The 27,814-nt window shown below is 43.9% G+C and overlaps 1 protein-coding gene across 1 annotated transcript in view; it reads left to right on the top strand.

Moving 5' to 3' along the window:
* The first annotated feature begins 801 nt into the window (after positions 1-801).
* TAPBP (TAP binding protein) overlaps positions 802-27,814 on the top strand; it is a 63,634-nt gene continuing 36,621 nt past the window's right edge. The window contains exons 1-6 of the mRNA XM_088446515.1: positions 802-991; positions 11,587-11,775; positions 19,962-20,186; positions 22,828-23,169; positions 24,978-25,301; positions 27,204-27,293. Coding sequence (XP_088302641.1) covers positions 946-991; positions 11,587-11,775; positions 19,962-20,186; positions 22,828-23,169; positions 24,978-25,301; positions 27,204-27,293 — 1,216 coding nt within the window. The 5' untranslated portion in view covers positions 802-945. The remainder of the gene's footprint in view (positions 992-11,586; positions 11,776-19,961; positions 20,187-22,827; positions 23,170-24,977; positions 25,302-27,203; positions 27,294-27,814) is intronic.

Below are 27,814 nucleotides of genomic sequence, written 5' to 3'. Positions count from 1 at the left end.
TTAAGACCATCCTATTATTAGAGGCGTTACGAAAAGGCAAACGCTGTTCCTATATTACACAGGGGGAGAGAAATCAGATCCTATGGGGTAAATTTACTAAAGTGAGAGTTTTTAGAAGAGAGTCTTCAAAGTGATGTTGCCCATAGCAACCAATCAGATTCTAGCTATTATCTTCTAGAAGGTGCTAGTTAAATGTTAAGTAGAATCTGATTGGTTGCTATGGGCAACATCTCTTTTAAAACTCTCTTCTAAAAACTCTCACTTTAGTAAATTTACCCCTAACTGTCATTTTTCAAACTAGAGGGGGAGATGTACTAAGCCTTGCAGAGTAAAAAAGTAGAGTGACAAAGTGCCAACCAATCAGTTCCTAACTGTAATTTTTCAAACACAGCCTGTAAAGTGACAGTTAGGAACTGATTGGTTGGTGCTTTATCTCTCTCCACTTCATCACTTTCCAAGGCTTTAGTACATCTCCCACACAGCCTGTAAAGTGACAGATCTGATTGGTTGGTGCATTATCTCCACCCACTTTATCTCTCTCCAAGACTTAGTACATAGACCCCCATAGATGGAACTTTTTTTTTCTATATATAATATGTCATTCTTATTGATGTCTGTAGATGTGTGCTTATTGTGTCTGTGCTGTATATACGAGTCACACACGTAAGACTGGCTGTGCAGGATCTGTAACATGCAGGATGCAGGGCTGCCTGCGGAAAGTGAAAGTGAAAGATCAGAGACATCAGTAATACAGTGAGGACGAGGAGCGTCACAGACAGCAGTGACACAGAGACGGGGGACAGTGACTGCAGCTCAGGGGGACCAGGCAGAAAAAGGGGGGATTCAGGGTGTGGGGAGAGACAAGTACACGGCGGTCACACAGCCCAACAAGACGTCTTCAGAACCACACAGCAGCACAGAGAGATCTGACGTGGGTTTGCCAAGATGATTCCTTCCACTATCTACAAACTGTCTTTCGTTGTTACGCTTGGTAAGTGTCCTATATTATAAGCATAGTTGTGCTGTGCTCGTCTGTTGTCCTTTATTCTGCCTTTATGTCCCTCCTGTCTCTCTCAGAGGGGTCTATTTACTAAGCAGTGTTAGGAGACAGAGTGAAAAGTGATAAGGTACCAGCCAATCAGCTCCCAACTGTCATTTTTCAAACACAGCCTGTGAGATGGCAGTTAGGAGCTGATTGGCTGGCACCTTATCACTTTTCACTTTGTCTCCTAGCACTGCTTAGTAAATAGACCCCTTAGTTACATGAATCTCCAACTTCCACCTTATACACCTCTGCACCTCATCCTTGTCCCCCCTTCCCCAACTATTCTGCCTAATTTCTCCCTCTATATACTGTACTAGTCTCTCCCCATCCCCCCTACTGTGCTAGTCTCTCCCTATCCCCCCTACTGTACTAGTCTCCACCCATCCCCCCTACTGTACTAGTCTCTCCCCATCCCCCCCTGCTTATTCATCGCCGCTTATAGACCTCAGGGACTTTCCATTTATGTTACTTTCATTTTGCATTTATCATCATGTCGTAGGTGTGTGTACAGTTTATCTATCTATATACACATGACACAAACACACACACAAACACACACATCATGCATGTGCTTGAAGGATTATCAGGTACTTAAACTGCAGCATTAAAGCAAAACTAACTTTATTTTTCTTCCTACACCCTGTCTGGCCAGCAGGAAGCTGAGGGCCTGCACTGGTGACGCCATCTTGTCTGATGGTTTTGCACCCACTGTCTGGGGGAATTCGCTCATGGCTCCCTGTTAGCTGGGCATTGTCACCTGAGCTGTTAATATACCCGATCTAATCAGCAGCGCAGGGAGAGTGAGCATTGCACACAGTGAATGGAAGATGGGAAGTGGAGCTGTGCATTCGAAGGAAGTTTTTGGTGAGAAAAGTCATCGTTTTAAAACCAGGAGTGGAAGATCTGAAAACGGAATGAAGTTCAGTTGCCTGAAGCGTTAATAAGCAAAACTCACAAAAGGGTAATTTATAGACGTGCAAAGCGCAGCGCAAGGTCACATGAATAGCTTTACACCACTGCACCTAATTCTATACAGCCATGGCCAATAGTTTTGAGAATGACACAAATATTGGTTTTCACAAAGTTTGCTGCTTCAGTGTGTTTAGACCTTTTTGTCAGATGTTACCATGGTATACTGAGGTAATATTACAGCATTTCATAAGTGTCAAAGGCTTTTATTGACAATTACATTAAGTTTACGCAAAGAGTCAATATTTGCAGTGTTGATCCTTCTTTTTCAAGACCCTGCAGTTCACCCTGGCATGCTGACACTCAACTTCTGGGCCACATAATGACTGATGGCCGCCCATTCTTGCCTGTACAGACTGTACAAAGAAGGGCAACTAAAATGGTGCATGGCCTACAGCACAGAACTTACCCAGAAAGACTAAAAGATCTTAATATGTATAGTTTGGAACAGAGCAGGGATAGGGGGGACATGATAGAAACTTTCAAATACATGAAGGGTTTTAACAAGGGCAGCCAGAGCGGTGCTGACCCTCTGTAAGTATACCATAGCCTGGCTCCGGCCTCACGGGGAATGACCACGGAGAACGCAGTTTTATGCTGGTTCCAGCTTTTTACTTCAGCCGCCATTTTGATATGGCAGACGCCATCTTCCCAGCACTCCCAAGGGCAGGCGGCGAGGCATAACTATAGATCCCTCCTGCATCTGTTCCCAGGCTCTAACGTCGGGCACCTCTTGCCCAGGGGACAAAAAAAGTAAAAACAGAGTGCTGGGGAGCGGGTTAGTTTATTCTAGCTTGGGATTAGACTTTTATGGCTATACTTTCATAATAAACTAGTTAGACTAGCTTAGTAATTGTTTATATCCCTATAGTGAGTTTAATTTAGTTAGGGTGTTTTTCTCTTTATACATTATCACTTGTATACTGTTACACTACATTTACTGGGTTCTACAGCCGTTATTTGTTATTGGGCATTTGTTTACCCTTTTCCACAGCCTGTCTTAGGCCTGTCTATTTTGGGGGGAAATAAAACAAACCTACAAACACCAGTATGTCTGGAAAGAGAGATAGACATCCCAAACCCAGGAGGGCAGCACATTTGGGGCTTTACACTTGCTGAAAATGCTCTTCTACGCAACTTACAGATAGCAGGGAGCCATACCCTCTTTGTGCTGCTTGTGAGAACGAGGCACTCAGCGCACATCTGAGGTTCCTCCACCTCAGGAGGTGTTGCCAGCCTGGGTGAAGGTCATGGCTCAGTGCGTTTTGGATCTGGCCAATGAGGTACGTGACATCCGCAACCGAATGGAGGTAGTGTTTCCATTCCAATTGATCCACAGCCAGCTCTGCCCCCACAGTCTCCACCCCCTGCAATAGCTGGTACATCGCTATATCTGGGGTTTGACCATCAGATGGATAGACTTTCCAAGGTCTGTTCTACTTTGGAAAAATTCCTGGGTTCCTCCACCTGTTTTTCCCGAAAACTCCAAGCTCCTCCTGGGGTACATTTTCCGGGAGAGGGAGATTCCAAGGGTTCCTCTGATGAGAAAGGTAAGGTGTTGGATCAAGACTGAGTTGATCATTCTAGTTGAGAGGACAGGTCCCCCACCAGCCTGGGAGTCAGTGACATCATTCTGGCCATCCCCCAAAACTTACACATAATGAAGGATGAGCTCCCTGCCCCCCCACCCCCCAACATCCCCTGGCATCAGGTGTGGTGTCTCCAGTTACAGCACACCAGAAGAGGGTTGGGGTTTTACTCCAGTCTTTTTCTAATGCAGAAACTGAAGGCGTTGTTGCTTCCATGAAGTGGATTTCTATGCATCACTCGACATCAAGGTTGCCTATTTGCATGTCCCATGCAGGGAACGGGATCACAAACTTCTTTGGTTCGCCATTGGGTCTCTTCACTTCCAATTTGGGGCATAGTCCTTCTGGCTTTCTACCACCCCCAAAGTGGTCACAGTGGTCATGGCTCCCATGATTGCATCAAAAGGAGATCACTGTTGTCTCTTACTTAGACGACTTGTTGATCAAAGCATCCACAATGACCCTTCTCAGCAGTCTTCTGCAGGTGGTGGTATTCACTTTGGAGGAACATGGTTGAATTCTCAATTTTTCCAAATCCAACCTGGTTCCAGTCCAAAGGATAGTCTTCTTAGGGCTTCTTCTGAAATACAAATTCAGGCACTGCACTCTTTGGTGCAGTCTATTTTGCTCACACCTCGCATGTCCATCCTATGCTGTATGCAGTTGCCGGGGAAGATGGTTGCCACCTTCAAAGCGGTTCCCTTTGCTCGTTTACACTCCAGGCCTCTACAGCATCATATCTTGCAGCGTTGGAGGAAATTGGACTTTTACCTGGACAGGCAGTTGTTTCCCCTGTCCTTTCCGGCCCACAAGTCCTTGCTTTGGTGGCTTCACTCCCCCAATCTATCCAGGGGTTGTCAGTTTTTAATCTGAAATTGGACTCTGGTCTTGACAGATGCCAGACTCATGGGCTGGAGGTGTGGGCGATGTTGGGATTACAGTTCCAGGGACTCTGGTCCAGTGAGGAGGCCGCCCTTTCCATCAATGTTCCTAGAATTTTGGATGGTCCTGAATGTCTGGTTGCAGGCTCACCGGTTCTTGTGGGGCTGGCCTTTTGCGTCCAGTTGGACAGTGTCACGGCTGTGGCATATTTAAACTGGCAGGGTGGGACCAGGAGTCATCAGGCCAAGGCAATGTCTGCTCAGATCATGCAATGGGTGGAGAAGTTTGTTCCAGCCATTTCTGTCATCTTCATTCAGGGGGTGGACAGAAAGCCGACTTCCTCAGCCGACACAGAGTTCACCTGGGTAAGTGGCAATTAATTCGGGACACATTCAACCTGATTGTGGAGTGCTGGTGTCTCCCAGACATGAACTTCATGGCATCGAAATTTTGAACAGTACTGCCTTGCTATGGGGCACAGTCAGGGATCCTGAGATGACCTTAGCAGAAGCTCTCACTGCAGGGTGGTCCTTTCATCTCGCTAACTTGTTCCCGCCCTTCTCCCTGCTACTGCATTTACTCCCCTGAATAAAGAGGGAGAAAGCCATCATTTGCCTCATTGCACCGGATTGGCCTCAGAGGTAGTGGTATGCAGAACTTCTGGCTCTGTTGGTCGATCCTGCAGTGGCAGCTGCCACGGCGGGATGATCTCCTCACTCAAGAACCGTTCCCAGATTTGCCTCGGCTCGCTTTGTCGGCGTGGCACTTGAGACCAGCATCTCAAGGTCAAAAGGGTTTTCTGCAGCCATCATGAAGACTTTGCTTCAAGCTCATAAGCCGACCACAGCCTCTATTTACCACCATGTGTGGAAAGCTTGTATTGAGTGGTGTGAGCCACAACTTCTTTCCTTTTTATAGGCTGGGCTGGATTGTTTCAGGGCCTCCGCCTTACCTGGTTACAGGTTCAGGCTTCTGCCTTATCAGTTCTGTTTCAGAAACGTCTGGCTTCTCTTCTGGACATTCAGATTTTCAAGCAAGGGGTGCTGTATGTACAGCTGCCATATATCCCATCTGTTCCTCCTTGGAATCTCGATTTGGCCTTGGCATCTCTCCATCGAGCTCCTTTCGAGTCTCTACAGTGGATAGATTTAGTAGCTTTTCTTCTGGCCATTGCCTGTGCTCTGTGGTTCTCAGACTTGGCAACTTTATTGGCCAGTTTCCCCTCTCCTGATATTCCACTCTGACCGCCGTGGTATAGCGTTCATACTCAGCCGTCCTTTCAACCTAAGGTGGTTTCTCGCTTCCTTCTGAATCAGGAGATTTTGTTACCAGCCTTTTATCCTTCTGATCCACTTCTTGGATGTGGTCCGGGCATTGCTATTTTAATTGACAGGACTGTGGCAGTTTAGAAGACCTCTGTGACGCTCACCGGCACGGGTGGCCTGCATCTAAGCAATCTGTGGCTTGTTAGATTACTTCTTCTATCAAACAGGCTTACGTTACTTTTGGTGAGACGGTACCTGATCCTATCTGGGTGCATTTAGAGCCTACTCCTCCTACTAACCGGGCTGACAGAAGGGGGGCGATGGTGGTCATAAATGGTGTCGTCATGGGGTTGGGGACGGGATTCCGGCACTCAGGATCCTGGTGGTCAGAATCCCGATGCTGTCATCTCAATATGGTTATAATACCGACACTTGTCGGTCAGTATTCTAACCCTCCACCTCTCCCTACTCTAACCCTAACCCTTCCTCCCCGGTGCCTGACCCTAACCTACCCAGCTAGTGCCTAAGCCTAACCTCCCCCTCCCTGTACCCTAAATCTACCCCTCCCCCCTCAGTACCTAACCCCTACCCCTAACCCATCCCCTAACCTCTCTACATACCGTCGGGATGCTGGCGCCAGAATCCTGACACCTGTCAGAATCCTGGCGACTGCATCCCGTCTGTTGGGATTTTAACCACATTCCGTCGTCATGTGCGGTCAGCGGGGTAGGTGTCCCACAGGCACAGCCGTACAGACACAGTCACTCATGACCTCTGGAGACCACAGAATATTGAATAACATGGATTACAGCTAAATTATATGTACACTCTCTATCACACGCTGTCTAGGTAAATATTGAACAGACACTAGCTTCCATTTCCTAAAAACATTAGAGTCATCCCCTGCCTAACTTGTCACCCACAAGTGTGACTGCAATAAATTTTGAACTGATAAAATTCTATATGTAGACTTATTATATCATTGTGACTGAGTCAAGCTCCAGATAGTGCACTCAAATAATACATTACTACTCTATGAGTGGGCTTCTATAGAAACCAATGAATCAGGCACACCACTGTCCCCTTCTTGTGTTGGCTGTTCCTGACAGTTCCTGACAGTGATTGGAATGGCATCTTGGCTCCGTATTCATTAACTAACATACAAATCAGTCATCCAAGAGGTAAGAGCTTAGATAATTGGATTGATATTTACAATGACATGTATTTTGCCTTTACCAGACCTAACGCAGTTAATATTCAGTTTTAGACACAGGCTGGTCAGTACCGGGGTCCCCTATCAAGTGTACAGTGCATTAAACGTCATCTTTCACGGACATCTGTGCCAAGATGTCCTTGAAAGATGATGTTTTGCCACGTTCTGAGATACAAATTGGCGGCAAGATCTGCGTCAAAACCGAACCGCTCATCTCTAATATACCTGTATATAGTCAGGATCACCATCATGTGCCTAATTATTATACTGAACATGTTACATTATATTGCATTCCCAGGACTATTATGTATTCACTACAGTGCATTGCTGCTATCAGATTCATACATTATCATGCATCAGTATATATTATATATATTTATAAAGAGGCTCAGACCAAGGCTCCGTGGTGGGTGGCCACCTCCCTTAAGCAGGGGCCCCTTTCACTGCATTTCCCTGGTGGGCCCTTCGTGTCACTAATTGTGTTTGTGCATATTATTCCTTATTAATATTATCATGTATTTATATAGTGCCGCATACCTCCTGAGCGCATTTTATTTTTTTCAAAAACAGTAGTAAAACAAGACTGATTATTAACAGACAGATAAAGTGGTCAGAGGGTGCACTCACAAGCCTGTATATGAAAACATTCCTGATAGTGAAGGGTGTCACACGGCTTTGAGCAAGAATGAGAAACTAATATGTTAGCTATACTTTCTCTTCATTGATAAGTATATGTTGGCGAGACCTATCTGGGCATGTGTGACGTGGGTGTGCAAGGGTTAATGAAACATTGGGAATAGCCTCAAAATGATGTCACACACTCACTATTAGATGTCTGGTTCTGCCTTCACCAAGATCTAGCTGGCACGCCGAGGAAGTCTTTAGTTTCTCTGACTGTTGTCAGACTGGAATAACAATGTTAATTTAATCAGAGTTACTGTAAACCAAACAATATCCTGCATAAAAGTAGCATTATAAAATCCTAAACTGACCCTGTTTTTATAAGAACACAAAGACAGAACATTATTAAAAGGTATTTAATAGGATAAAAATGGTGATACATTAACATATAAAAATATCAATGCAAAACAGATTTAAAAAAATACATAACATGCAGAACAGAAGAATTACACTCATAGGGGTAAATTTACTAAGATGGGAGTTCTATTAAGAAGTGATGTTGCCCATAGCAACCAATCAGATTCTACTTCTCATTTATCTAGCACCTTCTAGAAGATGATACCTGGAATCTGATTGGTTGTTATGGGCAACATCACTTCTTAATAGAACTTCCATGATAGTAAATTTACCACATAGTCTTTTGTGTAATCAAATATGGACAGCGTATCAGTAGAATACTAATTGCTTATGACAGTCTCTAAAATAAATGTATCACTTTCAATCCGTGTTCATTCTTGGCCAGACCCCTTCAGACTAAAACATGTGTGATGGTATGCTAATCTGTATTTAATCCATTTTATTGCCCTTTTGTCCTAGCGCAGTTGTAGCAACGGGTTCTACAAATATATTATAATTCTCTTCTGGAACACAGCAGAGATAGTACGTTACTTCCATAAACATGGTATGATTTACACAAGAAGTGTGATTAATTTAATGGGATGATACATTATCCCTGTAGGTTGCTCAGAGGGTCTTTATTGGTCATTGTCAGTATCTGACTAATTGCAGGGTTCATAGGCAAAGGCAGGGGAAGGGGGGTTCCGGTCGCCTGCAAACCCCCCTCCCCAGCCTACACCATGACCACAATATGCATGTTCTTCTCAGTATCACAAATGTAGGAATTAGTGATCTTTTAACATGTGTCAGCCCATAATAAAGGCACCTGTGCACCAACTAGGAGATTTGGAAAACAGGCAGTGTTAGGGGTGCACTGCTATAGACCATCGATAGGGTTAATTATTAATACTGTATAATAATACACTATCCAGGGCAGAAGAAGACCAGTATGTACATATATGTCCAGGGCAGTACTAGGTTCTTCTGCTGCTCCCCCAGACTCCCGGACTTGCTCCAATGCTCTGGAGTGGTGGCCACATCTGAAATAAGATCATTCAGCTCAGGCAGGATGGCCCTACTGCCCCATATAATGGCTTACTGTAATCACTGGTCCTGTATATGCTGGAATTAATTTATGACAATACACTATACTTTGCATGACAAATATTAAAGCTGGATAAGTGCTGTCATGTCCTCTTCATGGACTGGTCACACTCAATCAAGCATTTGGAAACCCCTCTCTAGAAATCCTGCGTTTGTCACTGGGGTTACAAATTTATGCAGATGTCTTCTCGAACATAGATTATAATGAGTAATGCTTTCTCTATTTTGCTTCCCATAAGGATTATGCACTGAACTGGGAGTGATGGTCCTTTCATGTTTTCTTGATCCGTGGAACTTAGGTTGGCATTAGAAGAAAAGGATGATTGATCTTCTGTGATAAGGGGGCAATCTCACAATCAGGATGAAGTTACACATAGCATGTGTCCCCTGCAGCAAAATACATTCACCTCTTGTTCGCTAGCAGAGAGTGATTTCCTGGAATCCCTGTTATAGAAATACCTTCAGATTGTAATAGATCATGACCTCATTAACATTATTATTACTGAGTTATCTTGATCAGAATATAATCATGACATAACACAATATGATAAGAAAAAATAACGAAATAATAAAAATACAGGTGACTTCTGTGCTCTTACTCTCAGCAGTGATAGGGAACAAGGGTAACGTGCAGTATATTGTCAGAGAAACTGGTAGTTTTATATTAACAATGAGGCTTGACAATTCCATATGGAGCAGACTCCCGTCCCACAGTCACTGTATACATTGTGCATGACGTTGCTCAGTGTTGGTGTGACTGTATATAGACAGATGTAACAATAATATACAGTATATGGAAAGAATAATGTATCAGTATTGTACTGTATCTGTACATAATAATGTAACAATATTGTACTGAATCAGTTCAGTATAATTTACAGTATTGGGCCAGAATAATATAACAATGTTATACTGTATTTGTACAGAATAACGTAACAATATTATGCTGTATTTGGCAGACTACTGTAACAACATTATAGTGAATCAGGACAGAATAATGTAAACATATTGCACTCTATCTGGACAGAACGTAGCAATAATATACAGTAACTGGACCAAATAATGTATCAGTATTGTACTGTATCTATACAGAATAATCTATCAATATTGTGCTGTATCTATACTGAATAATGTATCAATATTGTACTGTATCTATACAGAATAATGTAACAATATTGTACTGTATCTATACAGAATAATGTAATAATATTTTATTGTATCTATACAGAATAATGTATCAATATTGTACTGTATACAGAATAATGTAACAATATTGTACTGTATCTATACAGAATAATGTACCAATATTGTACTGTATCTATTCAGAATAATGTAACAATATTGTACTATATATATATATATATATATATATATATATATATAAATAATGTATCAATATTGTGCTGTATCTATACAGAATAACGTAACAATATTGTACTGTATATACACAGAATAATGTAACAATATGGTACTGTATCTATACAGAATAATGTAATAATATTGTAAATGTAATAATATTGTACTGTATCTATACAGAATAATGTAACAATAGTGTACTATATACAGAATAATGTATCAATATTGTGCTGTACCTATACAGAATAATGTAACGATATTGTACTGTATCTATACAGAATAATGTAACAATAGTGTACTATATACAGAATAATGTATCAATATTGTGCTGTATCTATACAGAATAATGTAACAATATTGTACTGTATCTATACAGAATAATGTAACTATATTTTACTGTATCTATTCAGAATAATGTAACAATATTGTAATAAATATATATATATATATATATAAATAATGTATCAATATTGTGCTGAATCTATACAGAATAACGTAACAATATTGTACTGTATATACACAGAATAATGTAACAATATGGTACTGTATCTATACAGAATAATGTAATAATATTGTACTGTATCTATACAGAATAATGTAACAATAGTGTACTATATACAGAATAATGTATCAATATTGTGCTGTATCTATACAGAATAATGTAACGATATTGTACTGTATCTATACAGAATAATGTAACAATAGTGTACTATATACAGAATAATGTATCAATATTGTGCTGTATCTATACAGAATAATGTAACGATATTGTACTGTATCTATACAGAATAATGTAACAATAGTGTACTATATACAGAATAATGTATCAATATTGTGCTGTATCTATACAGAATAACGTAACAATATTGTACTGTATCTATACAGAATAATGTAACAATATTGTACTGTATACAGAATAATGTAACAATATTGTACTGTATCTATACAGAATAATGTAATAATATTGTACTGTATCTATACAGAATAATGTAACAATATTGTACTGTATACAGAATAATGTAACAATATTGTACTGTATCTATACAGAATAATGTAATAATATTGTACTGTATCTATACAGAATAATGTAATAATATTTTACTGTATCATCTAACTTATCTTCATCACTATCACGGTTACTTGCAGCTGCCATGCTCCGCGGGGCTTTTCCTGTCCTCGGGGCTGAATTTCTATCCTGCCACCTGGTGGAAGAAGTCGGTGTACCCCGCTCCCTTCAGCAGACGCCAGTGCAGCTACGGTTTACTGACCCCACCAACCTGACACCAGATTATACAGAAACCGCTGAGCCAGGAACCTTAGTCTTCTATGTATCTGGTGAGATCTGAGAAATTACACAGATAAGTGTATTATGAGAAGTTCCATTGTCCCACTAGAGCATTTAGGAAAATTAGGGGTCTATTTACTAAGCATTGGATGGAGATAAAGTCGACGGAGATAATTTACCAACTAATCAGCTCCTACCTGTAATTTTTCAAACACAGCCTGTAACATGGCACTTAGGAGCTGATTGGCTGGTACATTTATCCATCCAAGGCTTAGTAAATAGACCCCTTTGACACAGAGATGATTAATTGGTAATAAGGAAAATGAGTTGGAGTAAGAGGAGTCTGCAGGGGTCCTAGCTTCCACATACAGAACATTCACCGATGGGAAACAAATCAGTGATGGTTATGTCACCTTGGGGTTGATGTATCAAGCAGGAAAAAGATGAGTGGAGAAGTTGCCCAATCAGCTTTGAGGTAGCATTTATCAAGTACATTCTATAACATGATAGGTAGAAGCTGATTGGTTGCTAGGGGCAACTTCTCCACTGGTCCTGTGCCCACTCTTATATACATCAACCCCCTTTGTGCTGGCATTTGGGTGTTATCACCGGCTGCGGCACCTCTGCATTCTCTCATGTTGGTTCCTGTAGAGCAGCTGGGAGTAATGGTGGCTTGAAATGAGTGAAAGGTAAAATATTGTGTTAACAGTGAATGGAAAGTGTTGGATCACTTCAGTATTGAATCCGTTGAAGAAAAACTCCATAGAAAATGGATCCTATCCTTCCAGTTACTGGAACCCTAACCAAGAACAAAAGAACACACCCCCAACACACTCCCACCCCACACTTCCTCCCCCTCACTCTCCTAAACTAACCTAGCCCTGAGTAGCGGAAACATAAGTACAGCCATCTAGATGTATGCAAAGCATTCCTCTAAATTTTACTCAACACCATTCCTGTGACAGGACAGAAAGCCTTTAAGAATTGTCAAGAAATAAGCTTTTTGCTACCCAATCAAGAGAGGCCTCAGATGGCACCACAACCGGGACCAACTGACGGTGTCCATCCTCTTCTTGTCAATGTCCATCATCCATCTCAACTCGTGCAGAATCTCAGCCACCACCGTCTCACAGGGAAGGACTTTACCCCGAATCGTAATCTGACACTGTGCGCTCCACGTTCAAAACCTAACTGCTAAGCTAACTAAAAAAATAGTGCACAAATCAAACCTTCCGTATCTCTTGAATGCCCCATAAGCCCATTCAGGGTAACTCAGCCCCAAAAGGCAAGGGATGCACAGAGCTCTTGAAACCTTTTTATAAACCTTTATGTTAAAGGGACACCCACAGAAAAAGTGGTCCATAGTCTCCTCCTCCCCTTGACACTCCTCCCGTGGGCAACCACGATCTTCGGCACTTTTCCATACGAAATTCCCTCTCACATAAAGCCTTCCATGGAAGGAGAGCCCATGGTTTTCACAAAGTTTGCTTCTTCAGTGTTTTTAAACCTTTTTGTCAGATGTTACTATGGTATACTGAAGTAAAATTACAAGCATTTCATTAGTTTCAAAGGCTTTTATTGACAATTACATTACGTTTATGCAAAGAGTCAATATTTGCAGTGTTGACCCTTCTTTTTCAAGACCTCTGCAATTCGCCCTGGCATGCTGTCATTCAACTTCTGGGCCACATACTGACTGATGGCCACCCATTCTTGCCTAATCAATGCTTGGAGCTTGTCAGAATTTGTGGGTTTTTGTTTGTCCACCCACCTCCTGAGCATTGACCACAAGTTCTCAATGGGATTAAAGTCTGGGGAGTTTCCTGGCCATGGACTAAAAAATTTGATGTTTTGTTCCCTGAGCCACTCAGTTATCACTTTTGCCTCATGGCAAGGTGCTCCATCATGCTGGAAAAGGCATTGTTCATCACCAAACTGTTTTTGGATGGTTGGGAGAAGTTGTTCTTGGAGGATGTTTTGGTACAATTCTTTATTCATGGCTGTGTTCTTAGGCAAAATTGTGAGTGAGCCGACTCCCTTGACTGAGAAGCAACCCCACACATTAATGGTCTCATTTCCTTCTCCGGACAAGCATTTTTCCAGATGCCTCAAACAATCTGAAAGGGGATTCATCAGAGAAAATAACATTACCCCAGTCCTCAGCAGTCCAATCCCTGTACCTTTTGCAGAATATCAGTCTGTCGCTGATTGTTTTTCCTGGAGAGAAGTGGCTTCTTTGCTGCCCTTCTTGACACCAGGCCATCCTCCAAAAGTCTTCGCCTCACTGTGCATGAAGATGCACTCACATCTGCCTGCTGCCATTCCTGAGAAAGCTCTGCACTGGCGGTGCCCCGATGCCGCCGCTGAATCAACTTTAGGAGACAGTCCTGGCGCTTGCTGGACCTTCTTGGGCGCTCTGAAGCCTTCTTCACAACTATTGAACCTCTCTCCTTGAAGTTCTTGATGATCCGATAAATGGTTGATTTAGGTGCAATCTTACAAGCAGCCTTATCCTTGCCTGTGAAGCCCTTTTTGTGCAAAGCAGTGGTAACTTCACATGTTTCCTTGGAAGTAACCATGGTTAACAGAGGAAGAACAATGATTTCAAGTGCCACCCTCCTTTTAAAGCTTCCAGTGTGTTATTCTAACTCAATCAGCATGACAGAGTGATCTCCAGCCTTGTCCTCGTCAACACTCTCACCTGTATTAACGAGAGAATTACTGACGTGATGTCAGCCAATCCTTTTGTGGCCCAGCTGAAATGCAGTGGAAATGTTGTTTTTGGAATTAAGGACCTCATTCAGACCCAGTCGCAAGCGCTGCGCGCTCACAACCGGGTCGATGTTTTGGCCCTGCGAACGTGCAGCAGCCGAACTGCGCATGCACAAGCCCAGGGGAGAGAGAGAAACTCTCTCACTCCGGAGCTCACTACAAAAGGGCTGGCTGTTGATGTTGATCGACAGCTCGGCCCGTTTTGTAGGTGGGGGGGTGGCTACACAAACGGAGGCGTTCCCAAGCGAACACCTGCCGTATTGTGGGTGGCCGCACTGACATCAGCAGTGATGTCAGTGGGGAGTTTCCTGCTCGATCAGAGCAGGAAGCTCCCTGGGGCTTACTGCTGCCGAGACCCAACCTTAGGGTCTCGTCGCAAGCCCCGATGGTCGCGATGGTCTTGACCATCACGACCATCACCCTGGTCAGTCGCTAAGCTGTGGGTGGTAACCCACCACTTAGCTAGCGACCAGGAAGCCGCACTAATAAAAAGAAGTGGCCGCCCTCATTCAGAGAGAGCAATCGCTTCTTGCGACCTCCTCTGAATGAGGGCCTAAGTTCATTGTCATGGCAAAGAGGGACTTTACTATTAATTGCTATTCATCTGATCACTCTTCATGACATTCTGGAGTATATGCAAATTGCCATCATACAAACTGAAGCAGCAGACTTTGTGAAAACCAATACTTGTGTCATTCTCAAAACTTTTGGCCATGGCTGTACTATAATCAATGCCGATGGCTGAAACTCTCTCACAACCATATATGTCCACTTCCAAATTACGAGAAGGAGATGCTATGATAATTAGAATCCGTATGTTGAGGTTTTTGAAGAGGCGCAATGAGCGGATGTTTTGGACAATATCCCAAATTCTGTTATTTTACGTGGCATGTGCAGCGTTTCTTTCCCTCTCCGGCTGCCGCTGATGATGTCATCATCATGCAGCAGGCAGCTGTAACCGACCAATCAGAAGCTGCTAGGTGCAGCCCGGGAGTAAAATCTCGGGTTGCACCATTCAGACTTGAACAGGGTTGTCTTCCCGGGATTTAACGTACTCCCGGGTTGGTGCCTTTCAGACATACGTAAGACCTGGAATTTTGGCCGAGGCAGACCAAATTCCTGGGAATCTCAGTATGTCTAAAAGGGGTATCAGGTAACTACTGTCAGACTTCTGGTATGCTTGGGGGTAGCTTTGTGGGCACAGGCTCCATTTTGGGTGCATTTTTTTTATTTAAGAGCGTCTCAATAGCTGTCAGATGTGTTCATTGACCATATAATGTAGCCAGTTACTAATAGTGGTAGAATCTCTTTGGAACCCAGTTGAAGGCTCTTTAGAAAGATGATGCCAGGGGCTGATTATCAGCAGACTGGCCCTGTACCACCATGTTGTGTTTTTCTGCAGCACAGTCTATATTATTATTATTATTATTATTATTATTATTATTATTATTATTATTTTTCTGCCACAAGGGGGATGCAGTGCAAACATAACATGATATAAAGTGCATAAAATTTACAGTGCAAACAAAATAGAATACAGCAGGATACAAACCAATGTAAACATTTATGCTAATTCAGTCACCATAGCTACAAAACCAACGCTGGCTGGTCCTGGTCCTTAGTGGAAGGGTGCAGCAGAGAGGGTCCAAGCTACTGTTACAAGGGGGAGGAGATAGAGGCAGAAGTAAATAAAGGAAGAGCGCACGTGGGAAGAGGGCCCTGCTAATTAGAGCTTACATTGTATAGGGGAGTCAGTCTGTGAGGGCAGAACCAGGCCCACGGCGGGCCCGGGTAAAGTTGGTGTGGTCTAATAGCAGGAGGCGTGACCACGCCCCATTCAAGGGCCGCGAAACGACGCTGCGCGCTGGCGAGGGGCGCGCACTGAGCCCCCTCAGCCCGGCGCATAACCAATGGGATCGCTCCCCCAACAGGCATAGGGGACTGCTGTGGCTGCTTCATAGCAGTCGCAAGCAGTCTCCCAGTGCAGCCCAGCATACAGCAGCGTGTGCCGGGCTGCTTTGATGAAAGAGGAGGGGGGGAGCGGTACTGGACCCGAGCCCCTGCTGGGCCCCTCCAGCAAGCCCGAGCCCGGGTAATTTGTACCTGCTCCCCTCCTACCTCTCTCGGCGCCCCAGGACCGATCGGGTGGGTTAGGATGAGAGCCAGTAGGATTTGGTAAAGAAATAGGTTTTGAGAGGCCGTTAGAAGCGTTGGAGAGAATGATAGGGGAAGAGTGAGTTATAGTAGTGGGGATCAGCTCAGGAGAAGTCCATGAGGACTTAGTAGGAAGAGGTAATTAGCTGGGAAGAGAGGTGGCGGTCGTGGGCAGACAGGACTGTAGGGGGAGATGAGGTTAGAGGTGTAGGGGGAGATGATTGGGTGGGGGCTTTACATATGTGAGTGAGAGGAGTTTGAATTGGACCTTGTAGGGGAAGGGGAGCCAGCATAGGGCCTGGCAGAGGGGAGGAAGATGCACAGTAGTTGGAGAGAAAGATGCGCCAAACGGCAGCGTTAATGGTAGAGTGTAGGGCAGAGAGGTGGGAGGCAGGGAGGCCAGACAAGGGGAGGTTACAGTAGTCCAGGCGAGAGATGACCAGTGAGTGGATGAAGGTCTTCATTGCCTCCATGGTGAGACAGATCTGAAGGTTGAAGGGGCAGGACTGGGAAAGGACCTGAATGTTGATCACTTGTTCTTAGAAGCCAACTTTTTAAAAATTATTGGGGGTGCCAAGTACCCCCACCCCAATAGGACAGAAATGGAGGTGCATCAATATGGATAATGGCAGCACAAATACTGCTGGTGGTCACCCATAGAGCTGGCTCCTATGCACTTGTTTGTGATGCGTCTCACCGTATATAATTGCAGTCTGTTTGGCTGAGGCACAGAGCACAGTCAGGGTTACAGGCTGTTGTATAGGTGCAGATGGTCCCTCCCTCAGATTCATGTCCAGTCATGCTTCATTATGCTGCAAACAATAGGCACTTGTTGTAGTTACTGTACTAATGACAGTATTTCCTGTAACAGGGAATTAAATGAATGAAACCGGAGAAATCTTATAGTGAGGGCTCGCTGCTGTTATATGGAGGCACTACCCCTGTACACACAGCGATTTTAAATCTGTAAAAAAAAAACAGTGCAAATAAAATTGTATTGATATAATATTAATATCAGACATTAATGCATGAAACAAAATGATCAGAAGTTTCCTTCTCTTAGTGATGGTTTCCAGTTGTCATAAGTGATGCTATTAATAAAAGAGACTTTATTTTTTTCCTTTAGAATATTATGTACAGAATTACAAAGTCAGACATTTTATTCGCAGATAATTATCTTCGCCAGATGTTTGTCTATAGTAAACCGTATCTTTATCTGACATGTGTGACAGGTCTATAAATTGCAATATATTTTGCTAAATTACTTTGTAGTTGTCTTATTGGAAGAAATATGTATATTATGTTTTTAAGACATTTTATTGGAAGTGAAACAAAATCAGCATCATACAAGTATTAAATGGTGCCAAATACAACCATGTGTCAGAACAGAAAGCTTAAAGTAACAGAGAGACCCACTGAAACCACATACACAACGCGTAGCAATCCATCTTGTGTGCTTTTGACCGAGTTTAAAAGTATAGTAAGGATCGGCACAGCGGACTGTGGGCCTGATTCAGACCCGCTCGCCAGCGCACAGCACTCGCAAGCGGGTCGATGGTCCCCGACTGCGCATGCGCCGCCTCCGGCGTGCGCATGCGTGAGACCCGTACTGCGACGGCAGCTCCATTGGAACAGGTCTCGCTACAAGACAGGGCGGCTGTCGATGTTGATTGACAGCTCGCCCCGTTTTGTAGGCGGGAGGGGGGGTGGCTGCCCAAACACAGGCGTTCACTTAGGAATGCCTGGCGTTTGAGGGCGGCACTACTGACGTCACTCGTAGAGCATGGCTGATTATTGGGCTATACAATGGCAACAAATAATGATCTCTGTATTGGTTATATAAAGGCTTTGTTTGAAAACAGACAGGAGACATGCAAACATACTGTGTGTTTGGAAGAAGTTACAGAGGGTCATATACAAACCAATAAACAGAAGCCGTAGGCTGGTGGCTGAAAGCTTCTTGAATGTCATATATTAGTGAGGTGTGTAGTAGCGCTAAAGAATGTAAGTTTTGGCTTAAGGATTAACAAATAGTAAAAGTAGTAATGGTAACAAATAGTAATAGTAGTAATGGTAACAAATAGTAATAGTAGTAATGGTAATAAATAGTAATAGTAGTAACGGTAATAAATAGTAATAGTAGTAATGGTAATAAATAGTAATAGTAGTAATGGTAACAAATAGTAATAGTAGTAATGGTAATAAACAGTAATAGTAGTAATGGTAACAAATAGTAATAGTAGTAATGGTAATAAACAGTAATAGTAGTAATGGTAATAAATAGTAATAGTAGTAATGGTAACAAATAGTAATAGTAGTAATGGTAACAAATAGTAATAGTAGTAATGGTAATAAATAGTAATAGTAGTAATGGTAATAAATAGTAATAGTAGTAATGGTAACAAATAGTAATAGTAGTAATGGTAACAAATAGTAATAGTAGTAATGGTAATAAATAGGAATAGTAGTAATGGTAGCAAATAGTAATAGTAGTAATGGTAATAAATAGTAATAGTAGTAATGGTAATAAATAGTACTAGTAGTAATGGTAACAAATAGTAATAGTAGTAATGGTAATAAATAGTAATAGTAGTAATGGTAACAAATAGTAATAGTAATAATGGTAATAAATAGTAATAGTAGTAATGGTAACAAATAGTAATAGTAGTAATGGTAACAAATAGTAATAGTAGTAATGGTAGCAAATAGTAATAGTAGTAATGGTAATAAATAGTAATAGTAGTAATGGTAATAAATAGTACTAGTAGTAATGGTAACAAATAGTAATAGTAGTAATGGTAATAAATAGTAATAGTAGTAATGGTAACAAATAGTAATAGTAATAATGGTAATAAATAGTAATAGTAGTAATGGTAATAAATAGTAATAGTAGTAATGGTAACAAATAGTAATAGTAGTAATGGTAATAAATAGTAATAGTAGTAATGGTAACAAATAGTAATAGTAGTAATGGTAACAAAGTGGTATAGGTACAGTATTGAGTACACATCTCTCCAGGCTAGGTGACATAGGAATCACTGTAGGATGATGTAATGTCTAATTGTCACATCAGTCTATGACAATCTAACCAGCAATAGGTAAATTAGGTCAAAATAGATCTATAACATCATCATTATTCATAAGTCATAATATCAGTTATCTTGTCCATCGCCGTTTGGAAATTGCATTACGTATTTAGTACATACATTGATTCATTCTCTTTCTACAGAGTATATTACAGTCGGTTTTCTCTCTGCCCCAGCGTGGCACATGTTCTGTCATCACTAATTGTACATCTCCCTCTCTATAGACCCCTCTGGGAAGCTGCTGTCCTCTGAATTCTCTTATTGCGAGATGACCCATCACCTACCCCAGGAGGTGGAGCTGGACTGGGTGCGCTCTCTCACCCAGGAGAAACGCAGCCCGCCCTCTCTCGGCAAGTCCTGGTACAGCCTATCCGCCAAGAGTGAGAAGGAGGGGAACGCTGTGAGTGCCGTGCTGGGGCCACAGGGTGACCAGAAGGACAACTTGGCAGGTACGGCCCAGTTTAGTCGGATAGCACCCTCCAAGATGAATGTGGACATGCTGTGTGTTTTATGCTCTGCTTCTGTGGGAGACTATAAATGTTGTTTCTGTGGGGGAGATGCACTAACCCTTGGAGAGTGATAAAGTGGAGAGAGATAAAGTACCAACTAATCAGTTCCTAACTGTCATTTTTCAAACACAGCCTGTAAACTAACAGTTAGGAGCTGAGTGGTTGGTTCTTTATCTCCATCCATATTCTCTCTCTCCAAGGCTTAGTGTATCTGCCCCTGTAAGAGCAAAACATGCGGCAGGCAGAGAACTCAGTTTAGCCGCATTTGTGTCTTAAATTGGGTATAATGATGTTATTGGGCAAAACGTACCTAGAAATGATCTACATAGTGTAGCTGGAACATGCAAACCATCTATTTTTTACAGCCTCATAGAGTAAATTGCAAAATGCCCTTTTGTGGGGGAGCTAATGGTTTGCGGCCACCTGCTAAACATGGCCCCTCCCGCTGCAGCAATAATGGCGCTTTCTCCACTTCTCCAATCTCATTTCAGTAATCTTGTCCTGCAAAATAAGATCTCAACTCACACACTCATTCACCTAGCCTACACTCGGCAAGGAACGCCACCGGTCTGCCTAGCTCCTCCCATCGGAAGTTTCTACATTTCACCCCCAGGGCCATGCGCAAATTATTGTCCCCCAATGTAATATCCACTGCATTTGTACGAGCATACGGGCAGATGGGATATACTGTACACTGTGGGAGACGCCCAATATACACTGTGGGAAGCACCCAATATACACTGTGGGAGGCGCCCAATATACACTGTGGGAGGGAGATACCCAATATACACTGTGGGAAATGCCCGATGTACACTGTGGAAGGGAAGAGCTCAATGTACATTGTGGGAGGCGTCCAATATACACTGTTGGAGGGAGGAGCCCAATGTACACTGTGGGAGGAGCCCAATGTACACTGTGGGAGGGAGGTGCCCAATGTACACTGTGGGAGGCGCCCAATGTACACTGTGGGAGGGAGGAGCCCAATGTACACTGTGGGAGGGAGGAGCCCAATGTACACTGTGGGAGGGAGGAGCCCAATGTACACTGTGGGAGGGAGGAGCCCAATGTACACTGTGGGAGGTGCCGGGGTGTACTCTGTGGGAGGTGCCCAATGTACACTGTGCGAGGGAGGAGCCCAATGTACATTGTGGGAGACGCCTATTTTGCAGTTTTGTAGATGATCCTAGTCACTAGGGTAATTTACAACAAGTACATGCTTGAGTACAGGTTACTTTATTAGTACATCAGGCAGCTTGATTTAACCAACTGTGCTCAACCACGGATATCCCTAAACCCTGGACTGACCTAGATTGTTGACCGGATTTGGGAACCTCTGCCCTAGTCGGTTTGGTTACACCCAGTCGGCAGCTTTGAGTGTTTCTGAGTGATCGCTTCTTCCCCTCCCCCCTGCCTCTAAGCACACATGAGATATGAAGGTACAGTACACAGAGTGTTGCCTGGTATTTGTATTATAGGCACAACAGTTGCTCTATGTAGTTTGCATTGTAATAATAACGCCATCCACCCCACAGTTTGCACTGTTACATTACAGTCAGGTATGAGTTGTCTATCAGAGCCTTCACTGACAGACAACTAATGCCTCTGATATATCTCCACACCTGCAATACAGTCCCCGGGCACTAAGCTAAAGCCTGAGGAATGGATTGTAATTATGGATCTCTGTTATGCTGAATGTACACATTATTGCAGCTCTCCGTCATACTCTCTGTTTCTACTTTTCTCTACATCTGTTTCTATAATATTTTCCATCTTTCACCAACACCTGGAAGAATCTCCAAAGTTACCGCGGCTGTCTCGGGGGTTTACTACGACACATTATTGGGGCAATAACTATTTCCACCTTTATTTTTCCCCCATGCTGAACTCTCTTCATTTATCTCACCGGCCATTAACCCCCCCCCCCCCCTCCCTCTTGTATTTCCAAGGCACAGAACTCCATCGTCTAATACTACATAGTGCTCTTTATAACTAATCCTAGGTAGCCGCACTTCCCAAACTGTCCCCACTTCTAAAAACCCACACTTTAGTAAATATTACCCCTAAGCCTCTTGTGGGCACGATCCTTTGTAGGTTTATGTAAATCTCTCATGTATCTAAACGTTTATCATCTGTATGTACAGAAGACCTGAATATGGCACTTTATAAATAAAATGTAATGTTAACAATATATACAATGTAAAAATTATGAAATTATCTGTAACCTTCTTATAGTCCAGAGGTTCACAATCACGGTCCTCGAGGCTCCCCAACAGTTCATGTTTTAGAGATATCCATGGTTGAGCACAGGTGACTTCATTAGTACCTCATTCTATTTGATTTAACCACCTGTGCTTAACCAAGGATATCACTAAAACCTGAACTGTTGGGGAGCCTTGAGGACCGCGTTTGAGAACCTCTGTTATAGTCTTTAATATTTGTATGTACACCACCATGAGCTCTTGTTTAAGCTCAGAAATGCTCCCCACAATGTCCCTCCTTACATTTACTGACAGGAAGTGGGATGTGCATTGGAAAAATTGCCTCCCCCAATGATTACGGTCTTAATTCTCTGTCCCCTCAGTGTCACTAGCCATGTATTCTGCCTCCCTCCTCGTCAAGGCCCAGCTGGGGAAGCCTCTGTCCTTGCCCTGCGGCATGTGGCGGGGGCAGCAGTCCCGATTTGCGGTGGAGTGGCGCCATCGTGCTCTGGGGGACGGGAAGGTCCTGTACGCCTATGACGGATGGCAGGACAGAGTGGAGGAGGAGCTCCCGGGTTACCAGATGAACTTTTCTGCCTCGCACAGTAAGGGGGATGTGTCACTCTTACTGGAGAAAGTGGACGTCTCCCATCAGGGCACCTTCCTCTGCACCGTCTACCTGCCCTACATCCGTGCACAGCGAGACATCCATCTGCAGGTCATAGGTAAGAGATGGGGACAGACACGAGGCGATGGCAGCGCAATGACCAATATCTTTGCAGTGATTGTTAATGTCATTATTGTTTTATTAATTGAGAGTTTTCGTTTTAAGATACCGACTCTTTTATCCCAGACTCCCATACGTTGCAGTTGGTGCCAGTCCCGATGGCCGATGTACTTGGTTTGGCCACAACATACTCAGTCACAATTAAGGTGCATACACACGGTCAGATCTGTCAGGCAAGCGATTGAATGATTTCAGCAGGGGCATTTCTAGAGAGGAGGGGGCCCGTGTGCAGTCTCCGACACGGGCCCCCTCCTCTCCGCCCGGCGGCCAGCAGCGCACTAAGCTGTGTGCGGCCAGCGCCGGAGTTATAGACTCTGGGCACTAGAGTGTGCCCAGAGTCTATAATGTATACACAGGTCACCGGGAAAATGGCCGCGGCGGCCATTTTCCCTGTACTGCGCATGCGCAAATGACGGGAAAATGGCCGCCACGGCCATTTTCCAGTCGTTTTACAGCGCCGGACCCCCGTGCCGACGTGGGACTCCGGAGAGGTAAGTAATGTTATGTGTGCAGAGTGTGCGGTGCGGGTCCCCCCTGGATCCAGGGGACCGTGTTCCCCGCACAACCTGCACCCATTATAGATACGCCCCTGGATTTCAGACAGTATTAAAATGAATGAAATCGTCCAATTCTGACTGCAAACACATCAGATGTCAGATATTGTTATCTGACAAATGGGAACGCGCATCGTTCATCGTTGAAGGCTCACATGCCAGATTTTCTTTCAGATATGAACGATGGAACGATTTTTAAAATCATTATCGTTCAAATCTGATAGAAAATCTGACCGTGTCTATGCACCATTAGCCAAATCATCTTCTAGTTCAGCCGGTGGGAGTGAATTATAAACGATACCCTCTTGCAACTTTTACTAAGCACATTTACTCTGTCTTTCTAGCCTCTTTCTCTGTGTTTCACCAAGACCTTTCTATAATCCAGGTATTATCATTTATGCTCTTTGTCCTTGGAAATGTCAGAGATCAACTCTACTATGTGCCAGGGGTGTTCGACCTGAGCGGTCGAACAGGGGCGCCACCCATAGTGGGCGCACCCTTGCCCAGCATGTCCCGCTGTTCCACCTGTGGGCCGAAGCGGCCCGCTGGTGGTCAAATCGGGGGGGGGGGTTGGGGACCCCCACCACTGCAGATGTGCGGCGGTGCCGGAACCCTGGAGGCTGAATGGATGTTGCGCGCATGCGCACGGCATCCATTCAGTGCCGTGAGAGGGCTGGGGGAAGCCCAGCTAGTGAGGCTCCCCCCCAGCCTGACGTTATTTGGAGGCATGCCATGCGGGCACGCCCCTCAGATAATGTCACATAAGGAGGCGTGGCATATGGTAATCAATTTTGGTCACGCCCGGCTGTGCCGCGCACGATAAGGAGCGCAGAGCACTCGGCCGGCACAGGGCGCTATTAGCCCTGGAGCCGGCCCTGCTATGTGCATTCCATTCTGCTGTAATCACAGAGCAGCGATGTGCCGTGTCCAAGGGCGACACAGATAAATATCTCCTGGGTGATATAAGGGACTTGGTGAAAAACACAGATATAAACTAGAAACATAAGAGCAATATATTAAGTAAAATTTACGTGAGGGCATGTGCAAACTAAGGAGGGGGGAAAACCCCTGAAAACAATGTTGATGAAAATGGCAGCTAGTACAGCCTATCTGTAGGACACAACATTGATGAAAAAGCGGTGATACTAACTTCCCAACATGACCTCTTCTCCTTTGTACATTGTCCGTCTAGCTAAGCCGCGGGTTTCCCTCCTGCCGGCCCGTCTCTTCGCCCGGCCTGGTGAGGAGCTGACCCTCTCCTGCGAGATCTCTCACTTTCACCCTCTGGAAATCTCCGTCGACTTCCTGGTTCAGCTCCCAGGAGAATCGCACCCCTCCCTCCTGCCTGGAACCTCCCTATCCACCCACGGCCACAACCAAGATGGCACCTACAGTATCACCGCGTTCCAGCGCATCACGGCTAGCCAAGATCTACATGGAGCGCGCTACTCATGCCGCGTCAATCATGCCAGTGCAGAAAATGGGATGTCACGCATCCAAACCCTCCAAATTGCAGGTAAATAACCACAAGTTCCTTACGTTATAACATCATTATGTACTAAGGGAAGATTCACCAGTTAATATGCATTTATACATTCCTAGAGGGGCCTCTCTGCCAGGAATCTGCATGAGAACCTCTTCTGTTGGGTCTCATACATGTACGTGCTCTATACTGTATGCCTGTAGGCGTTCCTTAAGATAATTATAAGATGATTATATGTAACGTACCTGGGGCAGAGGTCACATTTTGACATGGAAACAGGAAATAGTGAAAACAATCACAAAGGAGCCTAGAACACCGAACAAACAGCAAACAGGTACCATCTAAACTTGTAATCCATAAGCAATTAATTTGGATCCAGGAGTATAGTCCTATGCACAGGGCGATCTCAGTGTAACGTCTTATTAAATGTGTCACTAACCGTACCTTCCTTTAGCTTTTCTGCTTCTCACTTGTCTATGAGAGAACCGGACAGTAACAAAATGGCCGACGTCGTTCTCCTACGGGAAAGGTGGAAGATCCTGCTAGGGATTGGGAGAGGGGGGGGGGCTTATGTGTTTCATCACAGGTACTTGTGAATCCACCATCTCAGGTACCTTGTTACCTTTGGGATGAGTGACTTCTGCCCCCAACGTGTACTTCTTCAGGTCACTCCATAGCTAGCTCACTTACCTGAATTGTGTAATGAAAGCATTGTCTAGAAATATGTAGGGCGTCCACACCCCGGGGCAGTAAGGAGATAAGATGGAGACCATGCAAATATGGATTTCTTTTCTTCGGCGCTACATAGTAGAACGCTAATAGGCAACTTGTACATCGTTGCTGTGTTAACATTAACGCCTCTTTTATTGGGTTATTATTACACAGATTTTCTAGTCTCAGTAAAGAGCACTCACTGGTTTACCTCTATGAGATGCAGCCATATTGTCTACATTCAGAATGGTTCTCAATGTCGACAACTTCATTCGTAATGTCAGCATGTTCACCATGTCAATTGACAAAATGTCGACATTAAGCATGTGTACATTAAGAACATATCAGCGTTAGGGTTAGGATTAGTCTGCGGTTACGATTTGGTTAGGTTGCAGTCAGGGGTAGTCTGCATTTAGGGTTTGGTTAGGTTGCAGAGTTAGTCTGCGGTTACGGTTGGGTTAGGGTTAGGCTGTGGTTAGGGTTGGGTTAGGCTGCAGTTAGGGTTGTGTTAGGGTTAGGCTGTGGTTAGGGTTGGGTTAGGCTGCAGTTAGGGTTGGGTTAGGGTTAGGCTGCGGTTAGGGTTGGGTTAGGCTGTGGTTATGGTTGGGTTAGGGTTAGGCTGCGGTTAGGGTTGGGTTTGGCTGCGGTTATGGTTAGGTTAGGCTGCGGTTAGGGTTGGGTTAGGCTGTGGTTAGGGTTAGGCTGCAGTTAGGTTTAGATAGCATGGTCGACATTCTCACCGTTGACATTCATTATGTTGACATGTTGAATGTGTCGACGTTGTGTCAGTATTGACATAGTGAATGTCAACATGTCAAATGTCAACTTTTAGACTGTGTCGATATTTAGTGTCAACATCCAGACCATGTTGACATTATTGTGTCAACATGCTGAATGTCGACATTGGGATTGTCTAACTCTACAACTAATAGATTTATATGGGATAAGAAAAAACTTTAGTGTATTAATATTACAAAAAATCTATTGGGGAGATGTATCAAACCTTCTATAGAGGACAAGTGAAGGTGTTGCCCATAGCAACCAACCAGATCCTAGTTATCATTTAATAGAGTGCACTAGATAAATGACAGCTAGGATCTGATTGGTTGCTATGGGTAAGACCCCCACTAGTCCTCTATAGAAGGTTTGATAACTCTCCCCCTATATGTGATATTATACAGTAATCATATATGATTAGGGTAATCTCCTCCTCTGTCTCCTCAGGAGTATCGGGACCGTCCCTTGAGGATTACATGTATCTCTTTCTGACTGCCCTGTTCCTCTATGGCTTTCTGAGTTACCTGCACAGGAAAGGTATGTATATGTGATGCTATAGGCTAACGCGTTTCCTGACTCCAAGATACCATGATGGGGTACTGATAAACCCACAGGGTAAAAGGCATGGGGTCCAGAGGGTCTATTACATTATATCATACAGGGGCTCTGACAAAGCGTGGGGTACAGAGGGAGTGTTACATTATATCATACTGGGGTCTGACAAAGTGTGGGGTACAGAGAGAGTGTTACATTATATCATACATGGAGTGTGACAAAGTGTGGGGTACAGAGGGAGTGTTACATTATATCATACAGGGAGTCTGACAAAGCGTGGGGTACAGAGGGAGTGTTACATTATATCATACAGGGAGTCTGACAAAGTGTGGGGTACAGAGGGAGTGTTACATTATATCATACAGGGGGTCTGTCAAAGTGTCAGGTACAGAGGGAGTGTTACATTATATCATACAGGGAGTCTGACAAAGCGTGGGGTACAGAGGGAGTGTTACATTATATCATACAGGGAGTCTGACAAAGCGTGGGGTACACAGGGTCTA

This window comes from Taudactylus pleione, unplaced genomic scaffold (assembly GCF_031769625.1).
Source record: "Taudactylus pleione unplaced genomic scaffold, aTauple2 ptg000400l, whole genome shotgun sequence".
Classification (NCBI taxonomy): Eukaryota; Metazoa; Chordata; class Amphibia; order Anura; family Myobatrachidae; genus Taudactylus; species Taudactylus pleione.
This window is presented reverse-complemented; position numbering and strand designations above follow the sequence as displayed.